The following is an 18,734-nucleotide window of genomic DNA, read 5'->3' as shown; positions in this document are numbered from 1 at the left end:
TCCTAAGACAAGGGGCTTTCAGTACTAAATCTGGAAAAGTTCCAGAGAAACTGGGACAAGTCGATTGCCAAAACCCCTAAGCCATCAGGTGGACTTTTGTCCTGATCAGGAGAGTTTCCCGGGAGGAACGGCAGGGCACAGAGGACTATCCCTCACTTTGAGTGCAGTTTTGCTCATCCTGGCCATTCTCACAGTCCCTGAAGCCATCACAGATGAGAGGGCCATGCTGCCGGAAGGAGCTGGTATTGCAGGTAGGTTGAGGGCTCACTACAATAGAAAACGGAACAAGGTTCACGCGCCTGAGATACCAGCTGGGCTCTCTGGTGATCAGCAGTGCCAGTCTCAAGGTACAAATCATGCCAATGACTTAAATAAAACCAAAAGTGTATTTTCCTCAAAACTGACACTTCCATGAGGAAAAGTAGGTGTCTAAACTTTGGTGTAATTTCTAGCACTTGAGTTTGTCAGGTCTAATTTTTGCTTTTGTATAAATGCGTTAAACTCTAGTGGCTTATTTAGTTACCGCTAAATGCATCATGGTGATTTATTTTAAGGAAAATAAAAATCATAAGCTATGATCTAAATTAAACCCGTCTATCTTCCTAAGCAAAATAAAAGTGCTCTGAGATTGGAGATTTTGTCTTCTTCATCTCTCTACCTCAAGCTCCTGAACAAAGAATAGTGGTTTACTAAAGGTTTGTTGAATGAATTAATGAATGTGAGATCTTAAAGGATAAGAGACTTTGGGTTTATGTTGTCCTGTGGTCTCTGGAATTATTTTGTCTGATGAGATCCATTTCCTGAATTAGGAAATATTCGTGTAACTCTATCACATTTTTCCCTTTGGAATACTGTCATTAATTGCCTTGAGACCAGCAACAAGTACAAGCAAATTTAGAAAGTGTGATTTCTTAGACATTTCTGGTTTTGTGAAAAGTTAGCAGTTTTGCTATCTGCGCCTGTTTTTTCAGAGGTATCTCTTGTGAGGGCAGGTAGGAGGATATTGCTGCCCTAACATTGTTCATTAGGTCTCTGGGCATACCTAGTGGACTCTAACGAGGAATAATGATTACCAAAAAGTCCTTATTTTAAATTAACAAGAATCATTTTTGTTTGGAGAATCAGCACCAGCACAAAGAATAATAATGTAAAAAAAAAACCCAGTCATTATATAACAATCAGTATTCATTTTCTTAAGAAATCAAACACTATAGATTTAAATAATCAATGAACCATAAGCTTAGACAAATTTTGTGTTTTGTTTTGCCAGTTAAAAAAATAAGGTATAAACTAGGCATGGTGGCTCATGCCTGTAATCCCAGCACTTTGGGAAGCCAAGGTGGGAGGATTGCTGGAGGTCAGGAGTTGTAGATTGGCTTGGGCAACATAGTGAGACCCCATTTGTATGAAAAGTAAAAAAGTTAGTGGGGTTCATGGTGTGTGCCTGTAGTCCAAGCTACTCAGGAGACTGAGTGGGGAGGATCCCTTGAGCTCAGGAGTTTGAGGCTGCAGTGACCTATGATCACACCACTGCTCTCCAGCCTGGATGGCAGAGCAATACCTTGTCTCTAAAAAAATAAATAAATAAAGTATCATTGTGGGGGTTCACTCAGGGTGGTGGCAAAAATACTAAAGGAAAAATATTAGAGATAGCTTTAGGGAGTAGTCACAAACCTTTTTGGAAGGCCGAAGGTTTACGTAGCTTGTAATGGCTGAATGGGTCGAAGGTGACCAGCTTTTACCCTAGGGCATTAGGACAGTAGAATATATACTAGAAATTGTAAAGGAAGTTTCTCCAGATGAGTCCTTACCTCCATCTCCATTAGAAAAACCTTTGATCATCGCTAGTCGTTAACTGCCTTCTACACAGGGGGTCGGCACAAATTAATTATCCTCTAATGGTATTGATCAGAAGACCCTTATCCTCTGATACACTAAATAAAAGCCCGGAGTCGGGACTGCTGGAGGCCGGCTGCCATTAACTCCTTTGAGTGAGTGGCCCGGACACCCCAGCTCACTCTTCCACTGCATTCTGTGTTGAGTTATTCATCCGTCGCTGAGTCACGGTCTGCAGGACAGACCCCCACAGATGGTGACCCTGACATATAGTCACAGTTTATTTTTCATTAATATAATTTTTCACAGTTATATAGAGCATAGTAACTGTATTTTTCCAAGAATATGAAAAAGATTAAATAGCATCACCCTTGCAACTGTATTTGACTTAAACACTCTGGACTTTCACGAGAAAATGCTGCCAGTGGTGTCACATAATTTAGTGAATTGTCCTTCCCATATTGCTCCCTGAAACTAGACTTAGATTCAGGAATGAGTGGCAGATAGTCATGAAAAATTAAGACAGATTCTCCACCAAAAATAAGCACACCCAGTTATCCCACACTTTAGTCATCACCAATGTGATGTCAGTACAAATTGTGCAGGTTAGAAAAACAACAAAAACACTTTATATTTTATGGGGCTGGCTTCAGTGGCTCATGCCTGTAATCTCAACACTTTGGGAAGCCAAGGCAGTCGGATTGCTTGAGGCCTGGAGTTTGACACCAGGCTGGGCAACAAAGTGAGACATTGTCTCTAATAAAAATCTTCTAGAAATTAGTGAGACATGGTGGTGCACACCTGTAGTCCCAGCTACTCAGGAGGCTGAGGCAGGAGGCTCTCTTGAGTCCGGGAAGCCAAGGCTGCAATGAGCTGTGATCACGCCACTGCACTCTAGCCTGAGCGAGACCCTGTCTCAAAGAAAAGAAAACACACACACACAAAACCCGTTCTCCTTTATTTATAAACCACAGTTGAGAGCTGGGCTGCATAAAGGAGCATGCTGAAGGAGTACTGCTCTGCAAATCCTGAGCTGCTCTCTAGGTGGAGAATCTGCCTTCAAATAGGATTTCGGTGTTTAAGCTTGTGGTGAATTAATTACAAGCCACGGATCTTTACTCTCTGTGATAGTATTATGCACCCCAATGTTACCATAGCCCCAAGGTGTACAGAGTAAATTTCCCTACCCCTGACTTGGTTCTCAGCTATGTGACTTGCTTTGAAAATAGAATGTAACCCCGATGATGGCATACCAGTTTCAAGCCCAGGCCTTAGGAGAAACCATGTTGCTTCCACTCTCCCCTCTTTTCCTTTTGCCACCACCATGACTAGCCCACTGGCTCTATGAGGCAAAGAGCCATAAAAAGTAGAGCTGTTTTGGGCGGCGTGCGGTGGCTCACGCCTGTAATCCCAGCACTTTGGGAGGCCGAGGCGGGTGGATCACGAGGTCAACAGATCGAGACCATCCTGGTCAACAGGGTGAAACCCCGTCTCTACTAAAAATACAAAAAATTAGCTGGGCACGGTGGCACGTGCCTGTAATCTCGGCTACTTGGGAGGCTGAGGCAGGAGAGTTGCCTGAACCCAGGAGGCGGAGGTTGTGGTGAGCCGAGATCGCGCCATTGCACTCCAGCCTGGGTAACAAGAGAGAAAAACTCTGTCTCAAAAAAATAAATAAATAAATAAAGTAGAGCTGATTCCAACCTTGGAAGAATCAAGTTCAGGAGGACCCAATGCTTGAGGCAGAGCCACCCATATGAGCCCCGCCTAAATTAGTCAGATCCCAGAAAATCCACAGATGCATGATCCAGAATAAATGATTGTCCGAGCCACCGGGTTTGGGAGTAGTTGGTTATGCGGCAATGGATCATAACGGCAAAGACTAAGGAAACAACAGCAGCAATCGGGGTCCTGAGAGTTCCTTATTCATAGGAAAGTCATATTAAAAGCTGGAATACCCACCGCAAAACAGTTCATCACTTTCGTCAAAGCAGTCGTTTTCTCCATCGCAACGCTGGGCCTGCGGGACACATAAGCCGGAGGAGCATCTGAAAGATCCAACAGGGCAGGCTGCGGGCAACAGAAAATGGAAAGTCTTGGATAGATCCCTGAACATCACTAGACCACATTAGCAAAGAATATGAAGTGTGAAATGGTTAGGGAGTTGCCGGGGTACCAGTAATGATTATATAGTGTCTCCATCAAATGAAGGCTGCCAGTCAGTGAAAGACAAAAACTCAGAATACAGAGGAGCAAAGAAGAGAGCAGTATCCAGCTGGAGCTTGGGGTGAACACTGCATTCGGGTCATCTCCACACGCAGACTTCTCCCACCTCCACAGTCTAGTCTCAGCTCAATGAGTTTGTCATTTACCTGAAGAATGCGAACGCTGGAACATACCTAAGGGAGCCCAGCATCTTGAATGTGGAGTCTTTACACTGCCCCAGAGAATTTTAAATTGACTTCTCGTGTCCCTGAATCTTCTGTGATCAGATGAATTATTCTGTATGTCTTAAATTACATTTTCTTTCTTTCTTTTTTTTTTTTTGAGACGGAGTTTCGCTCTTGTTACCCAGGCTGGAGTGCAATGGCGTGATCTTGGCTCACCGCAACCTCTGCCTCCTGGGTTCAGGCAATTCTCCTGCCTCAGCCTCCCGAGTAGCTGGGATTACAGGCACGTGCCACCATGCCCAGCTAATTTTTTGTATTTTTAGTAGAGACGGGGTTTCACCATGTTGACCAGGATGGTCTTGATCTCTTGACCTCGTGATCCACCCGCCTCGGCCTCCCAAAGTGCTGGGATTACAGGCTTGAGCCACCGTGCCCGGCCCTTAAATTACATTTTCAAGTGAGCTGTGCTCCAAGACATATCGGTAAACACTGCTCTTAACACATTGGTCCTAGAGAGACTACTGACTGTCTGCAAACCCAGACCCCTGCCCCTACCTCCCTGTCCATTAGTCTTTCCTCTTCAACCAGGCTTCTGATCAATGATCCATTCCCTGATTCAAGATTCATTCCTGATATTGAAACGTTCATGCTGAGCTTGTAGATAAACATTAGAGAATAAATAAATCCTTCCTCCTCTTGTCCAAAAGAATGGGGGAGAGTGTATGGTCAAGTCAAATGCAATTTCAATGGCACATGATGGAGTGGATGAGATGCTGGAAAATAGTTATGGCTTGAAAAAACAATTAAAAATAAAACAGTTTACTTATCTACCTGTGACTCTGCTGGAAACTGCAATACTCTGATATTCAAGATGTAACATTCTGAATCCAGGACAAGGCCTGTTAGGGATTGGCAAAGAATGGTATGGTCTAAAGAAATGTTCTCTGAAGTCATATCCTGGTGGACTCCTCAGTGAGCAACCTTTACTTTTCCCCTCTTAAAATGGGCCACAGATTTCCTGAGCATGTCATTATCCACTCTCTGCAGTTCTAATGACTCCCTCACACATTGCCCTTCCTATTGAGCCCTTCCTGGCCACTCTTCCAGTAGTTTTCAGTATGAATTTCAAGCTCAACATTCTGAGGACTGATATTTGAACTCCCTCCAGCAAACAACTCTCCCTGTGCAAGCACAGGCCAAAGCGAGTGACTCGTTTGGCTTTGGACCCACTGTATGCTGCTGTGAGCGTCACATTTACTAGTGTTGGCTTTGGACCCGCTGTATGCTGCTGTGAGCATCATATTTACAGAGAATGACAGCTAGCAAGAACAACCAACCAATAAATGTCTGTCTTTAAGGAATAATGTGAGAAACTATTTTTCAACTATAAATCAGTAACATTTAAAAGTTATTTCTTTAATAAAGTAGAGTAGTAATAAAGATGTAATTTTGTATAGTATTTATATTATATATCATATATTTTATATATTATGTATTATTTATATATTATTTATACTCATTTTTTGTTTATTTATTATAAAAATAAGTATGTAAAAGGAAATAGGAGAAATAAAGCAGTGTTCACTTCTTAAATTCTCACAGTTTAGAATTATAAAATGTTGTCCTCCATGTAAGTATTATTAAGGTTTTCTAAGGAAGTGATCCCAGGCTTACGTTGACTGATGTTGTAACTGCCGTATTCTACCAAAAGCGGCTTGTCCGAAAGCCTCGAGCTGCACTGGAGCTGAATGTGGACCAGAGGGCTGGGCACTCGAAAGATTGTCTGATGATCCATGTAGGAGCCACAGTACCTGAGGAGATAAGAGTCAGGGAGCACACACAGCTGGAGGTTCCGTTGCTGCGGTTCTATTCAGGATGAATTTAACACTTTGATTGTTTGGTTTCCACAAACAGAGACGCGTACGGTAGAGACAATGGTAGTCAGTCAGTCTAGTAACTTCTGCCCTCTCTATTTTCTCCTCTGCCCAATAGAACAATAATAGCACCATTGACCTGTTGCTTTCCTCACCAACACTTATGGGCCAAAGAAATATGGATTTAATTCTTCCAGTCCTCTCTCCTTTTACAGTGTGAAAACCTGTGTAACACAAGAATTGCCTGCTTTTGTCCACAAGCCTCTCTGCCAAGGAAACTGAAGTCCACTTGTTCAGATTGAAAATACGCAAAGAATTCCAGCAAGACTGAAAGCAAAAGATAACATTATTTCAATCTAAATTGAAATCCTATTTGTACATAAGGGCTTGTCCTTGGCAAAAGTTCAAAGAATTAATGTATCTGTCTCCAATATTTCCCTCCCTTGATTTTTTTTCTTATCTCTCATCACCTAATGCCCGCCCCCTCCCCCAGTATCCTTTTGAGAAAAATATCCCTGCTGTTAGTAATTCTTACGGCATTAGCACTGTGGTTAGTGCAGCGTGCAGCATTATTATACTGCAGGCCTGGAAGTTAGTTCACCGCCCTGTATGGGTGAGGCTCTTCCCACGGTGAAACCCGCAAGCTTGATGGGAGACAGCAGACACAGGCTTGGGGGTAACGACCTCCACTGGAACCTGTGATGCCAATCACTCCAGTGCCCCAAAGCACTTGGGAAACAGGCATGTTCCATGGAGCAGACATGGCATTCAGGAGCACAGATAATCTATGATTTTAAGGACGAAAGGAGGAAAGCATTCATGTGTTATTCAGGAAAGGTCTTCTGAAATTGGCTGAAGTACAGGAACTGATGAGCTGTTAGAACAACTTCTGAGATATGAGGAAGATATGGCAAGTGCAGATGTCCTTCTGGTTAACTGGGAGCGAGAGGCACCTGAAAGCCAAGCCAAGCCAGAGTTGGCCATCTTGAGATCAGAATCCTGTGCTCTTAAAAACATGCTGACTATATGTTATCTGAATCTCATAGTGATTTTCTTTATGTTCACCATTGACACTTAGTAGCGTTTCTTCACAGAGATGAGCCTTGCTCGGCATGTTAAGGGGAATCAAGAGGAAAGAGATCACACGCTTGGGCAGGAGTTTAAAGGGGAGAGGATGCGATGAGACATGATGGTGGCTTATGAAATGCAAGTTTCAAAAGTGAGAGACTGGAGATAGCCAGCAAGAATCAGTTTCTATAGACAGACACATGGTAAGTGAGGAAACTAACACATAAAGATGTGAAATAACTTCCTAAAGTTCAAATAACCAGTAAGTAGCACCAAGATTTGGGTACCAATAAGCCTGAGGCAGGAGAATCACTTGAACCCAGGAGGTGGAGGTCGCGGTGAGCCAAGGTCACACAACAGTACTCAGCCTTGGTGACAGAGCAAAACTCTTGTCAAAAAAAAGAAAAACAAAACAAAACTGTATCTCAAAAAAAAGAGAACTATTCAATTGAGTGCCTATTTAATCTGTCATAGATTTAGAAGCAAATCAACAACAACAAGTAAGAGACAAGTTAACAGTGGGAGGAAGCACCTAGTGGGTCGGTTCCAGAGCCGAGTAGATTGATTCTGACCCCAAGTCCCTCGATTTCTGATTAGCTTCAACCCATTTTCCAGCCTCAGGATCCAGCCAGGCCAACAGAGACTCTCCTACCACACACAATTGGTTCATGCTCTCTAACTGTTTTTTTTTAAAACCAGAAAACTCCCAATGTATTATATTCCCCCATGGATCCAAGGACTTGAAAAATTCATTTGCCTAATACTCTTGTGAAGTGTAGAATACACACATCTGTAGCCCAGCAGCAGAGAGCAGTGGTGGGGCAGGAGCGCTAAGACATGGGTGTGAATCCTGCCCCAGTTACTTATGAGCTGCATGGCCTTGAGCAAGTTACATAACTCCTATATCCCTCAGTTTCCCTATCTGTAAATGGTAAAGTGCAAACCCTTTGAGGACAAGGAACACGCAGCTATGAACCTTTCATCAGATGCCTAACATATGAAAATCACTTACATGTGCTCATTAATTTCCCACCATCCATGCTCACAGCCTTTCATATTCTTCTTGGTGATTGAATAGTTATGGAATTTCAGTGCTATGCCAAGTGTTGATAGAGAAGTCTGCAAAAACAAACATTAAGTCAGAAAAAACGCTTCAAGCCAAGGATGTATTGACTCAGTCCTGTGGCTCGCTGTTTTAAGGTCACCACTCCTTGTGCTCTGTGGTCCTTGGTGGAGTGAACCAGTTCTCCTGAACAAAGTGGGATGAAGAAGAAACCTGGTGAAGAAGGACGCAGACAGCCATGTGTTCAGGGAGCAGCTGCCAGTCCCAGGTGGAGCAGGCTGACTTAGGACATATCAGTATCTCTGGGTTTCAGTTTCTCTCTGTTAGTGCGAACTTAACTTTAAAAACACCCCTTTGGTAATGAGTGTAAACATCTTCCTCTTTTAATAATCACAATGACACCGTTGATTTAAAGCATGATTCAGGTTCTTTAGATAAAGGAGAAATGAATCAGCATCCTCTTCATATTAAATTCAGTATTTCTGAAGGCTGTTAGTGAGTCACCCCTCGATCTTCTTGGAAGACATCAAAAGAGAAAGCTGCCTATGTGTATGAGCAAGCACATGCGCGCGCGCACACACACACACTATGCAACTGACTTATTTGTTGCGTTTTGTGGTATACGTGTGTATTATGTCTGATATGACGTCAAGTTTTAGTTTGATTTTCACTTTCACCCAGGAATTATTCAAGGAATTTTTACATTTAAGAGAGTTAAATTTGGGTTCATCCATTTTCAAGCTTTCTAAAATTCTCTCTTAACTGAATAACAGTGTCATTTATAGTGCTTTAAATTTTTTTAATTTTGTGATCAAATTTATGAATGCTTCATGGCCACTTTTAAAAAAGGAGTAGTCTGCATATATGTAATACCACCAAGGAGGACAAACTTGCCCTCTCCTGCTCAGACTCTCTGGTCATTGAGGCCCTGCATTTCTGCTACCCTGAAGCCTTGAGGATCTGGCAGTGAAAGGGTCCAGCACCTTTATCTCCTAATCACTTTGGAAATGTTTTTAATAGTTATTTTTTAAATTTAAGGATACATGCCAGCCAGGTGTGGTGGCTCACGCCTATAATCCCAGCACTTTGGGAGGCCGAGGCGGGTGGATCACGAGGTCAAGAGATCGAGACCATCCTGGTCAACATGGTGAAACCCCGTCTCTACTAAAAATACAAAAAATTAGCTGGGCATGGTGGCACGTGCCTGTAATCCCAGCTACTCGGGAGGCTGAGGCAGGAGAATTGCCTGAACCCAGGAGGCGGAGGTTGCGGTGAGCCGAGATCGCGCCATTGCACTCCAGCCTGGGTAACAAGAGCGAAACTCCATCTCAAAAAAAAAACAAACAATACATGCCATCAAGATATTGACACCACCTTACAGTTTTGGGTAGAGTAATGAAATTATTTCAATGATTTATCACTATGCACAAATAAACATATATGCATCAAGCACGCTCCTGCCTCAGAGTCCCTGCCTCAGTTGTTCCCTTCGCCTGCGACATTCTTATCCCATTCACAAGGTTAGTTCCCTCATCTTTCAGGTTTATTTTCAAATGTTCCCCTGTCAGCAAGACTTTCCCTGGGCATCCCGTTTAAGACAACAAACACCTAACTTGTTACCCCACACCTCCCACCCCCAGTTCAAGCTATAGAACCCCCTTCCCCACTTTACTCTTTTCCATAGCATTTTATCTTTATGACACAAATTACGCGTATTTATCTCGTTTGTGTACGACTTGCCTTCCCATACTGGAAGGTAAGCTCCGTGAGAGCAGGGCTGCTTCTGTGTGTGTGTGTGTGTCTGATTTTATGGATTCCCCAGTGTCCAGAATCGTGCCTGAGTGCCTGGCCCAAAGTAGTCATTCAATAATATATTGAATAAAAAAACCACATGCTGCTTGCCACTTGCATCTAATTCATCTAAATTGCTATGCCACACAATAATGATTTTATATGTATAGGCTGAATGAACAAAGGTGACACTTTGCCCTGTCTCCATGTGATACTATAGGTGGAAAAAGAAAAAATAGTTTACTAAGATTTTTTTTGAAAAGCATAAATGCCCTGTCAAACACCAGAAGGAGAGATAGATAATGAGAGATAGATATTTCATATACATTTGCACTCTGGTTTGCTTATACAACTGAAACATATACAGCTGTCCCTTGGCATCTGTGAAGGGTTGGTTCCAGGCTACTGAATTCTCAGCTACTGAAGTATTTTATATAAAATTATTTAGTGTTTGCATGTCATCTATGCACATCCTCTCCTATACTTTAAATCATCTCTAGATTACTTACAATACCTAATACGATCATATTCTATATAAATAGTTGTTATACTGTATTGGCTTTTACTTGCATTATTTTTTGTTGTTATATTTTATTTTTATTTATTTATTTTTTTGAGACGGAGTTTCGCTCTTGTTTACCCAGGCTGGAGTGCAATGGGGCGATCTCGGCTCACCGCAACCTCCGCCTCCTGGGTTCAGGCAATTCTCCTGCCTCAGCCTCCCGAGTAGCTGGGATTACAGGCACGCGCCACCATGCCCAGCTAATTTTTTGTATTTTTAGTAGAGACAGGGTTTCACCATGTTGACCAGGATGGTCTCGATCTGTTGACCTCGTGATCCACCCGCCTCGGCCTCCCAAAGTGCTGGGATTACAGGCTTGAGCCACCGCGCCCGGGCTGTTGTTATATTTTATAGTGTGTTTGTAAAATTTTTTGATATGTGGTTTAATCCACAGGTGCCAAACCTGTGGATACAAAGTGCTAACTGCATTGCCTAATCCAATTCATAATTTTATTATTATTCCTATTACAATGCTGGTGATGAAGTAATTAAGAATTGATAAATGTGCTCTATCATAATAAAATGATTGTTTGAACCTTCAACAATGCCTTTGCCTTTTCATACAAATAAAATTAATTTGAGAAACAAGCCCCAGTCTGCTAAGAGCAGGTCATTTATGGGCAGAGGGTTGAAATTACAGAACAGTGTTGCATTGTAAATAATGTATTTCAATAATACCAAAATTTTATAAAATTAAGCAATATTCTTTTTGTAATTAAAAAATTAATGTCATGAAATTCATTCTGCTCTAAAAATAGAGCAGTAGCATTTTTCTAAGTCACTGGTAAAACTAGGCTACCTGAAATTTCCAGGTGCACTTGCATTTTGGAGGGTAGTAACTCGGGTAATACGGACTTGAAATCTTCCCTTCAAAGCCGGTTATTTCTTTCACGAACACTGTGTTTTCACACCCTGAAAAAGATACCCAGTGACACACAATGATTCACAGCTGTGAGATCATGGAAAAATACGCTTCATACATTTATTTTATTACTAATGCACACTTCCTTGATCAACAAGCTTTATACATTTCTTAAACTTTTGGGGTTTTTTCTTCAGAAGAAAGAAATAGCACCCCACAGATATATAGCTAAAATACTTATTCTCAAATTCTATATTTGTTTTCAAATGATATGTTTTGGCTGCATATCTGCAGGATGCTATCACTTTCTTTAAAAACATAGTTCTGAGGTTGGTCTGTAGCTCATGCCAGTAATCTCAGCACTTTGGGAGGCCGAGGCGGGTGGATCATGAGGTCAAGAGATTGAGGACCATCCTGGCCAACATGGTGAAACCCTGTCTCTACTAAAAATACAAAAAATTAGCTGGGCGTGGTGGCACGTGCCTGTAATCCCAGCTACTCAGGAGGCCGAGCCAGGAGAATCGCTTGAACCCAGAAGACGGAGATTGCAGTGGGCAGAGATCACACCACTGCACTCCAGTCTGGTGACAGAGCAATACTTCATTGCAAAAAAAGAGAGAAAGAAATAAAGGAAATAAAATAAAATTATGACTGATAATACATTAAAGAAATTAATAAAACAAAATGAAAACATAGTTCTGAACTCAGTGACACCAGCAACAGCTGAACAGCAACCCCTCCTCAGAGGCCCGAGTTTCATCCCACATACTCTTTCCTCTAAGCTCTAAACTGTAATAATCCTGACCTCTTTCCTTTGTTCGCCCAGCCCTAGGGATGACAGTTGCTTCCTGCACGTGTTACATCCATGATACCTTACATTTCTCTTCATGTCCTGTTTGCCTTTTGAGTTACTTTATTAACACCTTCATACTATGTTAATAGTTCTTATTTAGTTCATCCTTTCAAAATAACTAATATGGTCTCTCTCTTCTGACTGGACCCTTATTCAGAGTCCCAGCACAGCCTCCAGAAAGATAGGAACAGGCTATCATAACAAACATTTCTAAAAGTGACATCTCTGCGATTGGAGAAGACTTACTTTGTTTCGGAATGACCTCAAAATATGCCCGGATTCCTGACAGCCTCCGAATATGAGGAGACTTAAATGTCACCAACATGAGATTATTTGTAGAAACAAACGACATTAATGTTCTTGTGGGCTCACAAATTCTGAAAGCAGATAAGAAAACAGAAGTACATGGATAGTACGTTATTTGAGAAATGGGTTTCCTGTTCAAGGGATGGGTCTCCATTCACAACGACTCCACGCATTTCCTGGGTCATCCGTTCAATTCTTGGGAGTCTCCCCCAACCAGATCCTCATCCATTAGTAGCCACAGGGCACTACAGAGCCAGAAAACGTAAACACATTTTTGTGTAGGAACCTCTACCGGAGAATTATGTGGGGTGGCTGTCACTGGATGCTCCTGGAACAGAAATACGGTGGAAAAGTCATGTATCTAATGGCCAAGGTCCTAGATTCTGCCCTAAGGAAAAGTGGATTCACAATTCAGCTCCATCACTTAAATGGATGCAAAACGCGGGGCTTAAATCTTTGTAAGCACCAGTTTCTCTTCTATGTGATAGTAGTGTCACCAGAAGTCAGGCCATGTGAGTTGCCCAGGTCCTTGGCTTTTTAAAAAAAGAATTGAGACTGGGCGTGGTGGCTCAGGCCTGTAATCCTAGCACATTGGGAGGCCACGGGGGGGGGGGGGGGGGGCGGATCACGAGGTCAAGAGATCGAGACCATTCTGGCCAACATGGTGAAACCATGCTAAACACCACTACTGGGCCTGGTGCGTCCCTGTGGTCCCAGCTACTCAGGAGCCTGAGGCAGGAAGATCGCTTGAACCCCGGAGGCAGAGGTTGCAGTGAGCCAAGATTGCGCCACTGCACTGCAGCCTGGTGACCAAGCAAGACTATGTTTAAAAAGAAAAGAAAAAGGAATTGATCAAAACGTACAAAGTAACAAAGGAATGAAACACAGAAACGAGAAAGGAAACTGGGGATTTATTAAAGCACTCAGCAAGGTAGGAGTGGGCCGGAGCGAGCGGCTCGCAGACTGTTACAAACTTTTCTGGTTTTTTTGTTTTTTTTTTTTTTTTGAGACTGAGTTTCGTTCTTGTCACCCAGGCTGGAGTGCAATGGTGCGATCTCGGCTCACAGCAACCTCCGCCTCCTGGGTTCAGGCAATTCTCCTGCCTCGGCCTCCTGAGTAGCTGGGATTACAGGCACGCGCCACCATGCCCGGCTAATTTTTTTTGTATTTTTAGTAGAGACGGGGTTTCACCATGTTGACCAGGATGGTCTCGATCTCTTGACCTCGTGATCCACCCTCCTCGGCCTCCCAAAGTGCTGGGATCACAGGCGTGAGCCACCGCGCCCGGCTTCTGGGTTTTAAGTAGTCCTTGTGGGGTCCCTATCAGCTTCCCCTTACCAGGATGAAGGCTTTGGTCCACGGCTAATTAAAGGCTGAGGGGAATTGTCACTGTATGCAGATGAAGGGACTGCTGGTGCTTGGCCCGAGGCCAGCCCAGGGCGCTTTCCCTCCGCCTGAGCTGTGGCAGAGGCGGAAGCCTGTGGGGTGATAGGGCTTTTCCTTTTGGGACAGGGCTCAGCTTAATTAGTTAATTGGTCTTAGGTTCCCGACCCCCGCCCCCGGTCTTGGGGAATCAGCTTTAGGAAGTCCGCACAAATTGGCCTTCAGTTCCCTGCCTCCAGACCCTGTTCTGCCTCAGTAGCAATAATTATGCTCCTCGTGGCATTGTGCTGAGGGTTAAAGGAGATAACTAAATACGTCTGAAAGGATGAAAGTGAGCTGAAAATGATGGCGTCATGGGCAACAGCGGCCACCTTTTCACTGCGTATCCTCATTGTGTTTGAATCTTTAACATTCACATTCATCAGGAAAATATAAATACACACACACGGAAAGCATTCTTACATACGTCCATAGACACTGTCGAAAATAATAGGATAGTTTATGTGCCTTTCTAGCACAGCGAGTAATAAATAATTCTGTAATAAGGCCTCATTTGAATTAGGCCTTATCAAATATTAAGTGCTTATCAAATATTAAGCACTCATAAATAAATATCTACTATTAAGCAAAAGATACTAGGGTATGTATATGGGCGTGTAATTACGTATACATGAATGAAAAGACTTATGCTAAAAGATAACAGAAATTTGTTCTGAATAATGACATTGTGAAGTAATGATACTGTTTCCGCTGCCCTAATTTTCTACAATAAACGAGTTATCTTCGTAACTAGAAAAAAATTTAATTGTTTACCAATGCAATGCAATCATCATAGGATATTTATTCTCACTGTTATTTCAATAAATGTAAAATTAACGTATCTGTTATATTTCAGGTGTATTGGCTGAAGTTCTCACTGTACTGACATCTGCTACAAGTGGAAAACAGACACTGAACCTGATAGGCTACGGCGAGGGTACTAAGTATGAGGGATGCTAAGTAGGTCAGCCTGACCTCGTGAGGGCACACAAAAAGCCGTTTAAAACAAAACATCCAGGGGGACGCAGATACCGTAAAGCAGAGGTTGTCTAAACTCTTTTTGGCCACCAAGAAGAGGGCCCGCGTCACACCTGTACAGGACGCTGCTCCGGATGGGCAACAGGGAGTCATAAATGGTCAGGGAGTCAGTGACACAGTTGTCGGCTTCGATTTGAATGGACTTGATTGACAGACGAATCAGGTAGCCCATTATGGCCACCAGCTTGAAGTGACACATCAGCCTCCCCGAGGTTGAAGAAATCTCCAGGGGGTAGTGGAGAGACAGATGCTCTGCGTAGAAGTCCTGAGAGCAGCCTTCGTCTGTGGAGACAGCACCGTTTTTCTTTCTTTTCTTTTTTTTTTTTAAACGAAAGACTTTTCTAGAAATCTTTACAGAGAAAGGAAAGAGCAAAAGGTCATGTGAAGGACAGATGCTGCCTTTGCCAGCCTAGGTCCATTTCCCTGCCTTCCGGCAACAGCCCTGGATTTTGTCTTTAGAAACTACCCTTACCCTGTCCATATATTTTGGTTGGGGTTAAAGTCACCCCTAGTTTCAGAGGTGGGCCCATAACCCAGGCTGGCCAATCAGAATCAAAGAAGTCATTTCAAGAATAGGTGTGTCAGCCAACCCAGACAATGAGAGTCCCAGGACTTCTGCAAGCCCAGTCGGGACATGCCCGGTGGTGTTTTCACCAGGGTTGAGAAAGGGAGAGATCGTTAAGTTTCGATCTGCTTGGTGGTCCTTGTTGCAACCACAGTGGAGAGCACACTTGATAAGGAAGCCCCCACAGAAGTAGGCAGAGATGCAGAGCTCTGATGAGATTTTTATTTTAAATCCTAGACTCAACCATGACCAAGGCCACCGCACTCCATGTATGTCCCACTCACATGAACCAGTCAAGCTTCTTTTGTGCCGAAGCCAGTTTAAATGCGTTTCTGTCACTTGCAATTTAAAAAGCAATAACAAATACCATCATGAGAAAATGAAAATTACAGCCAAAAACAGTGTTAACCTGGGGGGAGGGGAACCACATGAAAGAATTTACCAGATCCGATGGTTGACGAGTAATCCGACCGGAGCCCAGCTGCATTGAAAAAGTACACAGGGAAGAGACGTGAATCTCGTTAGTTCATTTTGGTAGAATTTTGCTTAGCAAAAATTATTTTCAGTCCTTCTTTAAAAGAAATCAAATACATCTGGGATTCACTTTATTTTATTTATTTATTTTTATTTATTTTTGTTTGTTTTGTTTTTTTGAGACGGAGTTTTGCTCTTGTTACCCAGGCTGGAGTGCAATGGCGCGATCTCGGCTCACTGCAACCTCCGCCTCCTGGGTTCAGGCAATTCTCCTGCCTCAGCCTCCTGAGTAGCTGGGATTACAGGCACGCGCCACCATGCCCAGCTAATTTTTTGTATTTTTAGTAGAGACGGGGTTTCACTATGTTGACCAGGATGGTCTCGATCTCTTGACCTCGTGATCCACCCGCCTCAGCCTCCCAAAGTGCTGGGATTACAGGCTTGAGCCACCGCGCCCGGCCCTGGATTTACTTTACAATAATCCAGCAAGAATGGGTAGTTGTTTAGGTATTTGGAGATGAAATACAACAGTTGTGGGTTGAGAGTTGTGGAAGCTGAACAAAGGGTACAGACTTCACTACACTGTTCTCTTCACCTTTGTGTCCGTGAGATTGTAGTTGCAAGCTTCAAATAGTTTCAAAGGTAAAAAAGCACCAAACAAATATGATATTAGTCCTATATATGAAATACTACATGGGATACAGTATTTCTAAAGATTTCTCATTTATTTAACAAATATTTATCAGCCACCTACCATATGCCTAGTGTATGTGTGTGTGTATATATAATGTATATACTTGTATAGATAACATATATGTATCTATATCATATGTGTACTTATATGTATATATGTATACATACACATATATTTATAACATGTTTATAACATGTATTCATATGTGTATTTTTATCAAAAATTTACGTCAAGAGAAACCAGCAATTAAACCATTTTACTATGGAGGCAGACAATGACATTTGCACTTGGGCCTGTGAAGCAAGCTGTGTGCAGTGCTGGGCAGCGTGGCAGAGTGCAGGTACAGTTCCGTCTGGGTAAGTCAAGTCACAAGGCAAACCTCAGCAAAATTCTTCCCTGCCTAGGACTTTGCTCTCTGGGGACGTGGTGTGACGATGCATGACCTGAGTAAAGGTAGGTAGAGGCACACAGTAACAAATTCAATTTCGTGCCTATATTGTTTCCAAAACTACTGTTCAATCGCTGTATAGAGCATTTAGCGATTTCTGTTACTACCGTAGCTCCAGTGTCTTTAGTTAACCCTGCACTACCCGGACTGTGGGAGATAATGCCTCATCTAGGATAATGCAGCATCCTAATCACAGGAGTGCTGCAGGAAGGAATTACCCAACAATCACCGTTTAGCACCACAGAGTCCATGTCCACAGCCAGGCCCAGCAAGCTCCCCACAGAGGTCCGATTTATGATGCTTGTCTGGATGGAATCCTTCAAGACGGCGGCCACACAGTCTTCACAGAAGATGTGGCCTTTGGCACGTGGCATGACAAACACAATCCAAAAGTGGACGAGGAGGCCACCCTTGTTGTTGCTGCTATAACGAAAAAAGAGAGATCGTCAGGGACCTCACAGGACTTTATAGAGAACCAGCACCCAGCTGATAGATTCAAGGTAAGGCCGGTTAGCACATCCTTCAGCGAAGCTTGTGCCCTTCTTTAGGCAGTCATTGACTTCTGTTAGCGAGATGGACAAAGGACAGCATCATGTAATATGTATTCAGACCTTTGTATTGGATCCAAATCTAAAACCATTACTGTACAGTTGCATCTCCATGGAGAATATACTATTTCTCTGGATATCAATCAGGATTCACTGCCATTCAAATATAAAACCACTAGAATGTTTGATGCTCTGCCATGTCAGGGCACTGTGCTAAATCTGCTTTATTCCAGTCAATCTAATGAGAAGGTCCTATTATTATTCCAGTTTATAGGAGGAAACTGAGGCCAAATACAACTCCAAGACACATCTAGCAGCAGATCCAGTAATTAAGCCCACTTTGATTTCCAGTCTGCTCCCAGAGCCTGAGCTCCTCATGGCATAAATACTGCCATGTTTTATGAAAGGAACAGAAGATGGTATTCTGCAGGAAATGGAAGGTTAAGGAAACGAATCGAGTTGCTTTTCTTCAAGACTTCTGAGTTTTTATATGTCAAAGTGGATGTGACTCTGCAGATATTGGGAGTGGGTGGGGTTGGATATAATATAATATACAATCTTTTCTAAAAATTATTTGACCACAAACCCCCTTTTTCTCAGAAGATCGCTAGTGACCAGTTTTTCACTGAACATTAAGAAATCATGGTCTGTGCTTTATTTTGCCTCCACCCTCCACCCGGTATGATAGACAAGTTTATGGCCATTCTGCAAAGCAGCGCGGCTATAGGGGTCTGGGATTCTAGCTGTGGGGAGAAAGTAGGGATCTGGTGGATAAAGAGCAAAAACACAGCATGAAAGCCGGGCAGTGAGTTGGGTCACTAGCTGTGCTCATACAGCCCCAAGAAGCTACTTGGGAATGGTGGAATCTCAGCCTTTTCATAGCTTTGAATGGAATTTAAAGCAATGAACATGGAAATCCCAAGACGAGGGACATGCATTA

The 18,734-nt window shown here is 42.9% G+C and overlaps 1 protein-coding gene across 8 annotated transcripts in view; it reads right to left on the bottom strand.

The window, feature by feature from the left end:
* Nucleotides 1-18,734, bottom strand: part of TMPRSS7 (transmembrane serine protease 7) — a 35,390-nt gene that overhangs the window by 9,224 nt on the left and 7,432 nt on the right. For 7 of the 8 annotated variants that reach the window (XM_035274462.3, XM_035274455.3, XM_035274460.3 and 4 more), the window contains 9 exons: nucleotides 17,476-17,669; nucleotides 16,073-16,111; nucleotides 15,119-15,347; nucleotides 12,546-12,676; nucleotides 11,384-11,496; nucleotides 8,181-8,287; nucleotides 5,901-6,037; nucleotides 3,799-3,906; nucleotides 157-267 (listed from right to left, as the gene is read on the bottom strand). In XM_035274462.3, coding sequence (XP_035130353.3) covers nucleotides 157-267; nucleotides 3,799-3,906; nucleotides 5,901-6,037; nucleotides 8,181-8,287; nucleotides 11,384-11,496; nucleotides 12,546-12,676; nucleotides 15,119-15,347; nucleotides 16,073-16,111; nucleotides 17,476-17,669 — 1,169 coding nt within the window. Of the gene's footprint in view, nucleotides 1-156; nucleotides 268-3,798; nucleotides 3,907-5,900; nucleotides 6,038-8,180; nucleotides 8,288-11,383; nucleotides 11,497-12,545; nucleotides 12,677-15,118; nucleotides 15,415-16,072; nucleotides 16,112-17,475; nucleotides 17,670-18,734 lie in introns of those variants that run through there. The other variant, XM_035274463.3, reaches the window with a different exon arrangement.

The sequence above is a fragment of the Callithrix jacchus genome, chromosome 15 (assembly GCF_049354715.1).
Source record: "Callithrix jacchus isolate 240 chromosome 15, calJac240_pri, whole genome shotgun sequence".
Classification (NCBI taxonomy): domain Eukaryota; kingdom Metazoa; phylum Chordata; class Mammalia; order Primates; family Cebidae; genus Callithrix; species Callithrix jacchus.
This window is presented reverse-complemented; position numbering and strand designations above follow the sequence as displayed.